This window comes from Nannobrachium achirus (genome assembly GCF_963921795.1).
Source record: "Nannobrachium achirus genome assembly, chromosome: 1".
NCBI classification, from domain to species: domain Eukaryota; kingdom Metazoa; phylum Chordata; class Actinopteri; order Myctophiformes; family Myctophidae; genus Nannobrachium; species Nannobrachium achirus.
Genome location: NC_137810.1, coordinates 40,727,458 through 40,738,954, shown reverse-complemented (window position 1 = coordinate 40,738,954; position 11,497 = coordinate 40,727,458). Strand labels below are relative to the sequence as shown.

The 11,497-nt window shown below is 41.2% G+C and overlaps 1 protein-coding gene across 1 annotated transcript; it reads left to right on the top strand.

Moving 5' to 3' along the window:
- Positions 1–3,506: 3,506 nt before the first annotated feature.
- LOC308287868 (5-hydroxytryptamine receptor 3E-like) lies at positions 3,507–11,187 on the top strand (the record flags this gene model as incomplete). Its single annotated transcript, XM_080729187.1, has 7 exons — positions 3,507–3,653; positions 6,764–6,870; positions 8,267–8,436; positions 8,824–8,831; positions 9,700–9,910; positions 10,336–10,524; positions 10,925–11,187. 7 exons carry the CDS (start codon positions 3,507–3,509, stop codon positions 11,185–11,187), a joined length of 1,095 nt encoding a protein of 364 aa, XP_080585313.1.
- Positions 11,188–11,497: the final 310 nt, after the last annotated feature.

Below are 11,497 nucleotides of genomic sequence, written 5' to 3'. Positions count from 1 at the left end.
GATCTCGCTATGTAACATCCGTAGCAGAGATATTTTGCCGAGTTTGATTTCTAGTTAGTAGCACTCCTATAATTGTTTGAAAACTTAAGATACAGGTACTATAGTTACTTTGTAGATTTTGATTATTATGTACAATACTGTACCATTTCAGACCTATAGGCCAATTTGAAAATTGCCGATCTACAAGCTCACAATGCAAGCGGCAAACTGTGAGCTTATATCTGCTATTTTCCAAAGGATTTGTATACATTTTAAAACTTGAGACAGTACTTTTACTTTTGGTACATTAAATACATTTTCTTGTCAATACTTTTACTTGAGTTGAATACCGACTTGTACTGGTAACAGGCTATTCCTACAATAAGGTATACCGGTATATACCGGTACTTTAAAAGGAGAGAGCCAAACCAAAACACATATAGGGTTAAATCTGCCTTTTATCAGATGTTGTTGTTTTTATATACATGCCCCTGTTCCGCATTCTCCCCACCCCTACACAGCTAAAACGGGGGAATTTGACTACTCAGTAATTTGTCTATTTCTGTCGCTCCAAACTTTCCATTTTTTAAATGGATTGTGTATTTATCATCTCATGAGACACAGGTGCAATGTTTGTCCCTCCCTAGCAGCCTGATGAGTAGTCTCTGCCCTATAGGGGGCAACAACACAGAGACTACGGGATCTGATAGTGTATAGGTGTTTTGATCTGGCTCTATCCTTTAAGTAAAACGTGAGTACTTCTTTCATCACTGGTGAAATCCTGCGAGTCACACACACTGTGGATATACTGTAGTTGTCTCCACCTGCAGACACACAGACTTACCACAGCCTTTCACCACAAACAAAGCAACGTTGTCCAAACACGTACAGGCAAAATAGAACAGAAATGTTAAATGCCACCTGATTTGCTGAAGGTTTTACCCGAGACACGCTTGGCTTATCGTATGCTCTCTGTGCCACTACATGGCTTATTTGGGATTAAGCCTGATGACACAAGATTAATTTGGGATTACTTTTGTAAGTATTGGGTTAGATTCTTCTTCTGCACAGTTGTATACACGTTTTTAAATGATGCAATCGTTTCTCTCTGAAGAATTTATGAATATGAAGAAATTGAATCGTTAAAAACATGCGATCTAGTTATTTTCTGGGGAAAGTTTGCTTTACTTTACTTTATTTGTTTATTTTGACAGGGCTGTAGACTACATTAATGAACATTCAGTGCATGAATGTGAATTCAATCAGATGAAAATGATCTCATGTTTGACATGCCGGATTTAGCTAGAACAGGGGTGGGCAACTTAAATGATGGAGAGGGCCTCTATATTTTCACACTTACTCCAGAGGGCCACAGTGCATATACAGTAAAAAATTGCAAAAATAGCAGATCTACAAGCTCAAAGCGCGTCCTACTTTAGCTATTTTTTAATTGGAATCCTGAAATTGTAACATTTTTATTTCATTTCAAATGCATGTATATGTTCTTATGTTAACTTTATGAACTTAAATACAAATACATTGGACATAAAAATAGTACTAAGCTACTAATATAGACGTTAAAGTGGGTCAAATTGCATGTTTGGAATTGTACCAGCTGAAATCAATAGGGTTATATCAGTATTCTGATATTAACCTGCAGGCCGCATTAAGTGAAGGAGGGGGCCGCATGTGACCCCCAGGCCACCAGTTGCCCATGTATGAAGCTCATTTCCATGCGCAGTCAGCAGGTATTTTACATAAACAATCAAGATTGATTGTTTATGTAAAATACCTTTACATTGGTTATAAGTGATCTCCAGCCATTTGGAAACTGAAGAAACCATTACACGACGTTGAAAACACAAAACTGGAAATCACAGTGTGATGGCTGAAGACAAGAATTCTAAACTAAAGGTAAATTATGTTTTCATGGTACATACCTGTACTGTAGTTACTGTATGTCTCAAGTTTGGGTTAATTGTAAGATGAAAAAACTAGGGCTGGGACTTTAACTGATTAATTGCGATTAATTAATTACAGAAAATTAACACGATTAAAAAATTAACGCATTTTAATCGCACTTAGTTTTTGCACCACAGAACCTTCAGTTTCGGGCATACGGATCATAGCGATGCACCAACCAAGAAGAGACAACAAACGCAAAGGGAGAAGTAGCCAATCAGAGCGCTTTGCTTGGCCCAGTGGATGCGAAATTTAGATTTAAAAAACTCACTCATTGATTCCCTCGTACAACAAAATATGTTTTACTTGAAAAAGAAATGCTTCTCAGGTCAAATATCGATGTGTGATTAAAATGTGATTAATTGCGATTAATTAATCACAGAGCCTGTAATAAATATAAAAATGTGTAATCTCATCCCAGCCCTAGAAAAAACAGATTGAGCTCTGATTGTGATAAACACTGATTGTGATATTGAACTGTTACAGTAATTATATTATTTAACCTTGCTAATGTACATTTTAGCTGCTCCAGCCATCTGTTCAGCCCTCTGTGATTTTGTGCATCATTACCATCGGTGTCATGAAAGGTAAGGACTGGTCTTTTAATAGCCTATTTATGCTTCATTGGTGTTGTTTATCTTGCTCCAACCCCCACCTCAGCACCCACCTGTGGGCTCTAATTCTTTTTTTTTTTTACTTTCAACATGTTCAGACATTATTTGTCACTAAGACAAGACAAGTACAAGCAGTGAAATGTTGATGGGACTCCTTGACAGTTAGTGTGTCATAATCAATCATGTCAAAGAAAAATATTTCTGATTTAGAAATATTTTCAGGATAAGACTACAGTATAACCCCCACCATATCTCCCAGATTCCCTCCCCAGTCAGAGTTCAGAGTCTGAATGAATGCAAAATGATGCGCAGGATGTAATTTGTGTACAGATTTGATTGATTGATTGATTTGACAGACTTGATTTAATTGACTGTTATTTTTAAATGTTATTTTATGTTTTTTTCTCTCACTTATACCCTGCCCTGCATGCCAATGTTGTATCACCCGTGCCTAAGGTTGCCCACCCGGCCACCCCATAACATAATATATTAAACCATGCTCACAATGTGTTCCAATTCACATGTTGTGAGCTTGTATATTAGCTATATTCAACATGCATTGTACAACAAAGCTATACAGGGTTTAAGTGGTTAATTAGTTCACTTGACCCATTAAAACTGGGAAAGCATCTGTGTCATTTAAACATTTTGTGTTGACTCTTTAAAGAATGGCAGATAATACAAGCTCCTAGAGCTTGTAGATCTTCTTTATTTTTATTTTTTTTAATCGTGAACATTTTTGCAAATATTTGAATCTTTCAAATGAATAACATTTGAAACATTTGAATATAACATTTTTCATCTAGAATCTTTGCTATTTGCCCCCCCGCCCCTAGAAAACGGTTAGTATTAGCCTCAGATCTTGGTTTAAAAGACTGTAAGAAAACAAATGACCATGCTGTAGCATGATCAATAACCAGTCTTCCCACAGTTCCATGTGATGGAGCCATTATGTTGAACTGTACGAGTCCGGACCACCCTGCTCTCCTGGAGGCTCTGAGACCGGTCTTCAACCTGAGCGCCGTACGACCTGTCATGAACATGTCGACGCCAACCAATATCAGCGTATCCTTCACACTGTACGGTATCCTCGGCGTGGTACGTACCGTCCTCTTGTAGGATCAGTGAACATTCTGTTCTCCACAACATAATTATTACAGTGTGGAGCCAGAGATTGTTTGCCATAATTATCAACTTTAACACCACATCAAATTTGATTTCCAACAGATTTTGATTGTCCATGTTCCCCTTTTTTATTATTATTTTCTTTCACATCAGGACATTTTGTCATCAAACCCCAACCTATGTATGACTGGGGACTCCCCTCCCCAGTCATACAAATGTGAGGGGGCCTAATTTAATTGACTACATTTAAATATATTATATTATATTTTATTTTATTTTAAACCAGAATTTCTTCTTTTATAAAAACTAAAAACAGGATGAAAAGGCTCAGCTTCTGACTACATACATCTGGCTCAATTTTGTGAGTATTTTATTTTAAACAATGCAAACAATTACTTGTGGCCGACCACTATTTGACATTACTTAATTTCTTTCCGTGACAACAGTCTAATAGTCCATAACTCAGTAATGACAATACAACCAGTAAGACTCCCTAATCGGGAGATAAGCGACCGTTGGTCGCTTATCTCCACAAATAGGCCAAAAGTTTGTTTTACCAATTATCAAGACATACGGGCAGTTGACAGTTTGCCATGGTTACTCATTGAAGTTGAATCTCCATATATGGAGATAACCTACGCATCACACTAAGTCTGACCTCACCAGCCCATATTTGGGCATGAGCAACTTATGTCTCCATATATGGAGATATGATGACATCACACAGTCCTCAGCCGATGATGTGGCGTGATGTCATACAATACACAAACAAGCCCTACAGTATAAAGGGGCAATTCTTGCCAGGAAAGAAGCATTTCTTCGACTCAGACCTTATCGCCAGGGTTGGCTTATAGCAGCTGTCGGTAGGACCATATATGGATTCTGTTAGTGTGGATCTCCTAACAGGGCATCATCTGGGATACAATCCCTTTTATGCCCATATATGGAGATCCCTAACAGAATCCCTTTCATGCCCATATATGGAGATCCCTAACAGAATCCCTTTTATGCCCATATATGGAGATCCCTAACAGCATCCCTTTTATGCCCATATATGGAGATCACTAACAGCTAACAGAATCCCTTTTATGCCCATATATGGAGATCCCTAACAGAATCCCTTTTATGCCCATATATGGAGATCCCTAACAGAATCCCTTTTATGCCCATATATGGAGATCCCTAACATAATCCCTTATATGCCCATATATGGAGATCCCTAACAGAATCCCTTTTATGCCCATATATGGAGATCCCTAACAGAATCCCTTTTATGCCCATATATTATGGAGAAATCCCTGCTCTGAGTATCTGACATCAGTGTGATGTCACCTGTTTATGCCCATATATGGAGATCCCTGCTCTGCGTATCTGGTTGCTATGGTAAACAGTTGGTTGCTAGGGTAAAAAAACATGGTTGCTATGGTAAACAGTTGGTTGATACGGTAAACAGTTGGTTGCTAGGGTAAAACCATGGTTGCTAAGGTGGTTGCTAACGTACACTAACAAACCAGCAACAACAGACTGTTGCCACAGCAACGTACACAAAGGTTTGTGTACACATGTGGTGTGATGTCATACTGATGCGGAGATATGAGCAGGGCAAAGGTGTGACGTGTGACGTGTGACGGACGGACGGACGGCCGGACGGACGGCCGGTGGAGGTTTTCATAGTAAACTGCTCCCTGACGGTCGCAATTATTCTGCATTGTCTATGACTTCATTACCGGTAAGACTCCCTAATCGGGAGATAAGCGACCGTTGGTCGCTTATCTCCACAAATAGGCCAAAAGTTTGTTTTACCAATTATCAAGACATACGGGCAGTTGACAGTTTGCCATGGTTACTCATTGAAGTTGAATCTCCATATATGGAGATAACCTACGCATCACACTAAGTCTGACCTCACCAGCCCATATTTGGGCATGAGCAACTTATGTCTCCATATATGGAGATATGATGACATCACACAGTCCTCAGCCGATGATGTGGCGTGATGTCATACAATACACAAACGAGCCCTACAGTATAAAGGGGCAATTCTTGCCAGGAAAGAAGCATTTCTTCGACTCAGACCTTATCGCCAGGGTTGGCTTATAGCAGCTGTCGGTAGGACCATATATGGATTCTGTTAGTGTGGATCTCCTAACAGGGCATCATCTGGGATACAATCCCTTTTATGCCCATATATGGAGATCCCTAACAGAATCCCTTTCATGCCCATATATGGAGATCCCTAACAGAATCCCTTTTATGCCCATATATGGAGATCCCTAACAGCATCCCTTTTATGCCCATATATGGAGATCACTAACAGCTAACAGAATCCCTTTTATGCCCATATATGGAGATCCCTAACAGAATCCCTTTTATGCCCATATATGGAGATCCCTAACAGAATCCCTTTTATGCCCATATATGGAGATCCCTAACAGAATCCCTTTTATGCCCATATATGGAGATCCCTAACAGAATCCCTTTTATGCCCATATATGGAGATCCCTAACAGAATCCCTTGTATGCCCATATATGGAGATCCCTAACAGAATCCCTTTTATGCCCATATATGGAGATCCCTAACAGAATCCCTTTTATGCCCATATATTATGGAGAAATCCCTGCTCTGAGTATCTGACATCAGTGTGATGTCACCTGTTTATGCCCATATATGGAGATCCCTGCTCTGCGTATCTGGTTGCTATGGTTAACAGTTGGTTGCTAGGGTAAAAAACATGGTTGCTATGGTAAACAGTTGGTTGCTAGGGTAAACAGTTGGTTGCTAGGGTAAAACCATGGTTGCTAAGGTGGTTGCTAACGTACACTAACAGACCAGCAACAACAGACTGTTGCCACAGCAACGTACACAAAGGTTTGTGTACACATGTGGTGTGATGTCATACTGATGCGGAGATATGAGCAGGGCAAAGGTGTGACGTGTGACGTGTGACGGACGGACGGACGGACGGCCGGTGGAGGTTTTCATAGTAAACTGCTCCCTGACGGTCGCAATTAACCCAGCATCCATACAACCTACTGCAGGCCTGCTTTGTGTACAGCACAATAACACTGGTTTGTTGTTCTAGGAGTGGAAGAATGAGTTCTTCAGCTGGGACCAGGTCCAGTGTGGCACCGACAGGATTACTCTACCCAGAAACAAGTTCTGGTTACCAGATGTAGTGATCAACCAATTGTGAGTTCTGTTACTGAACATGTACTACATGATTGTCTCTTAAAAAGTAGAGTTGTTCTGATACCGATACGTCAGTATCGGAAAAGCTGCCAATCATGCCCAAAAAATGCTGGTATCCGTATCAGCGAGTATGCCAGTCTATGCCAATCCGATACCATGTCATTTATAGTATTATATTTCATTTGCAATTAAAAGTTATTTTCAGTTTATTTTCTATTTGCATTATTATTTTACTTTGTATTATTATCATTTATTAGGTATGACATCATAGTTCAGTCAAAAATGGCAGTTCCGGTCGGATCACGGACATTTGGCCGTGGTGTATTTTTTAAAATGGTCGGGAAAATGTTTGACAGCTAGGGTAATTTTCAGTCTCATTCACTTACGATGACTCCGAAAAAATGACTCCCAAAAAAATCTGCTTTAATACTCGGGTGACTGGAAAAAAATCACTTCCACTCTGACTGCATTTATCAGTCAAATTGACAGGTAAATTCTCTCCCTTTTGGCCCAAGAGAGCAACACCTCCTCCCTGCTGCCAGCGGGGGTTCTATTGTCTTCCAAATGTGAATTAGCATCTCAATTGGGGAGCACAAAAGGTGTGAAATTCTCTCCTTGCTTCTGGGAGAGGGAGGAATGGGTGAGACCTGTCTTTATGACCAATAACTAACAGTCAGAGTGGTATAATGGTATATTATTTCATACTTAGGAAACGTTTCAGAAGGGGGAAAAAAAACAAGAACATATGTCTTGAATATTTACGAAAAGTCATGGAAGGGGACATTTCTGAGACCTTCACAGGGAGAGTTATTGCACTTTGCGATCTCAAAATCAGTCAAAATGACCTATTAGTCACGCGTGTGTTAAGTGGGATGTGAGGGGTCAAACTAGGGTTTTTTAATTATTCTGAATCCATTGCAAGCATTTGTTTTGCATGAAAAACATTCCTTGCGCTAAAAACGACGGTTTAGTGGTTTGAAAAAGGGATGAAAAGTGATGAGTCATCACTTTTCACACATTTGAGGGGGCCGTTTTAGCCCAAGGAATGTTTTTTGTGGAAAACAGATGCTTGCAATGGTTTCAGAATAATTAAAAAACCCTAATTTGACCCCTCACATCCCACTTAAAGCAGATTTTTTGGGAGTCATTTTTTCCTTTATAGTGTAGTGTATAGTAAGTGAATGAGACTGAAAATTACCCTAGCTGTCAAACATTTTCCCGACCATTTAAAAAAATACACCCCGGCCAAATTTGTTTAGTAACCCTTCTAGATGACAAATCCATAGAGAAACGGACCTTCGCTCTCGTGGTCACGGAACTGCCATAAATGACGCAGCCAACAGTCTTTTCACCCCTGTGATTAACCTGCTGTTCTGCTTGTGTTTCCGCCGTGCAGCATGGATGAGAATGATGCCCCGACCGTCCCTTACTTGACCGCCTACCACACCGGCTCCATAAGAGAGGCGCTGCCCATGAGGGTAGTCAGCTCCTGCAACCTTGACATCTACACCTTCCCCTTTGACGTCCAGAACTGCACTTTCACCTTCAACTCCTACATGTACCTTGGTGAGGTGCACTGCTCTGCTCAAGGAGGGCTCCTCCTCAGCAGCCAAATATCTTTTTATCTTTTTTTTTTTTTTTAGCGGTACTAACCGCTCCTACATCTGGCAGTGTCAAGTAATATAAGAAAGACCAAAAATATTTGGAAACAGCTGATCGGGGTGATGGGTCCCTAGTTCAAATTATGATCATTTTGGATGGTCCCCAGTTCAAATGATTATTTTGGGGGGTTTGCGGCTTGAAACGATTGAGAACCACTGCTTTAAGGAGTTTGTTGATGTTTCATAATGGGATATAAATGCTTTGGGAGTGTGTCTGGCAACAAGGTCCATCATACCTCTCTCTTCTTGTTTCCTCGCCTAATATCTACTTTGCTCCCTCTTCTCCTCTCAGAGAGTGAGGTGAGATTGAAACTTGGGAAATCACTGGAGGAAATGATCCGGCGTTCCAGGGAAGTGATGACAACCATGGGAGAGTGGGAGCTGATGAACATCACATACACTAAATATATCCTGGCCTTTCCTGGTTATTTTGGATCTGGCATCAGTGAGCTTGCATTCCATGTATGTTTAAATCTTCTTTCTTTCTTCTTTCTTTTTCTTCTTCTTCTTATTTCTTTTTATTCTTTTTTTAGTTTTTTGAGGGGGGGACTTTTTTTATCCCTTTTCTCTCCAATTTAGTCGCTATGCCAATTGATTCCTCCCTACAAACATTTGTGAGGAGCCCCCACCGGGAGGACATATACAGCCTTCATCCTACTCCGCCCACCCAACACTCCCTGCTGACAGGTGCCACCCCAGCCCGTAGGAATATATGCAGTGACAAATATCACCCTCTGAGCTCAGCTTCAACCTCCAAACACAGGCCAATTGTGGTCTTATAGACGTTCAACAAAGCTGGATGTTATGATTTGTAGTAATAATACCCTGAACCTGGGATCGAATATCTCTGCCGCAGAGATACTTTTCCGAAACCCGTATGGACAATTCTTTCTCCGTGGATAAGGTTAGTTTTTGTCTGCGGGGGAGGCACACTGTCTGAAGGGGACTTGAGCCAAAAGAGGCACCACGAGAGGCACCTCGCGAGCGAGTTGCCGTGCCACACATTTGCGAGGTCAGCTTTGGCCGAGTCAGCGCTGTTAGAGTTAGGGAATCCTAAACGGTGTTTCGGGTGGGCATTTCGGCACGACTGCCAATCAAAGTGACTACTGGCCAGGCAAGGCGTGTCTTTTTCTTATAATAGGAATATAACGCTTCTTGTCCCCTGCAGCTCAGGCTGAGGCGCAGGCCTACTCTCTACGTGGTGAACCTCATCCTCCCCAGCTGTTTCCTCATCACAGTGGACCTCTTCAGCTTCCTGCTTCCTCCCCAGAGTGTGGACCGCTCCTCCTTCAAGATGACCCTCATCCTGGGCTACACCGTCTTCCTGCTCATGATGAATGAACTGCTGCCAACCACCGGAAGCCACATACCTCTCATAAGTTAGTAATACGAGCTGTGCAGGTGTAAATGCCAGATGACTAAATGGCTTATAACTGGAATGTCATGTTTCTGAAGGACCATGGATTGTGTGTGTAAGTGAGTGCGACTGTACATGTGACTGTGTGTGTGTGTGTGTGTGTGTGTGTAAATGTACGTGCCAATGTGTGTGCATGTGATTTATACTGCTATAGATGGCACAAGGACCTCATGTAATTTCCTCCTGGAGAATGACTTCCACAAATCACACATGTGATTAGAGAAGGACATGCATGGTTCCTAAACTGCTTCATTAGCAAACGCGGTCTAGTCTGTTAACACAGACACTAGTTATTTTTCTGTGAATGTTCGTTCGGAATATAACCCTTCAAATGTGCTGCCATGTTGACTTTCTCTCCTTCTCTTCCGTTTATCTCTCTCTTCCCAGATGTGTTCTTCTGTCTCTGCCTGGTTCTGATGGTTGCCAGCCTGCTAGAGACCATCCTCATCACCAATCTTCTGTCTGACTCCAGTTGGAACTCCACTCCGGTCCCCCGGTGGGTCCAAGTGTTGGTCCTACGTATCCTGGGCCCTCTAGTAGGCCTTCCTCCGAAGCCCAAAGCAAAAATTAACTCAGGTATGGGAATAATATGGTATGAGTTATTATATAATAATAAAATAAAATATAAGTTTTATTCCACAAGATTCAATACTTTATTGCCATGTCAAAAGAGTTGATTGGAATTTGTTTCAGTGCAGCTCTTAAAACATACATAAAACATACATACACTTAAGTCCACATTTCTATATGCATCTGATTATTATGTTACATTCTCAATGGAACGGCAATGTTAACAAACTCTTCTCATATAAAAAACTAAATGCAAGTACATTTTGCTGAGCATCATTCACTGAATTAGGAGTAGGCCCAATGTACCTGAATTTGTATACACCCAGTTCACTCAAAACCAGTGATCTATTCACCTCCCATGCCCAGCTATTTTAACACTAATGTCATGCCGGCCCTCTGGTGTCAGTGGAGGGAGCTCCAGAGGAGAGGGGGTCAGAGGTGGAGGATAAGACCCTTGAGGAGCTGAGGAAGCTGGGTAAAGACCTCCAGGCCATCCGCCTCCAGGTGGACCAGCAGCAGACAGGGAACCAGAGCTCTGAGGAGTGGCTCCAGGTGGGTTTCATCATTGACCGCCTGATCTTCATCTTCTACATCGTCTTCATAGCAGTCAGCTTCATTACCATCATCTGCATCTGGGCCAGCACATACGCAGCTGATATGTCGATGTAGAGTCTGTAGACGGTGACATAAATGTTTGTTGAAATTGCTCAATATTTCATAGTTTTGTTTTACTTTACTTATGTGAAGGCTTTGTTGCCTGGAATTTTAGTTAACACTATTGGACACACAAAGTCCCATACAATTACTGTAGATTTGCCTAAATAGCCTAATTTGACCATTGTAGAATCTAGGAAAACAATTGAACACAAAATCAAATCCTTGAAAACAATTGATTCGTTTTTGATGATAGTGAGAGGAACTGGCTGACAATTGTTACTCATCCCCTCCTTTCTCTGTCTGGATGTTGATTGAGAGACTG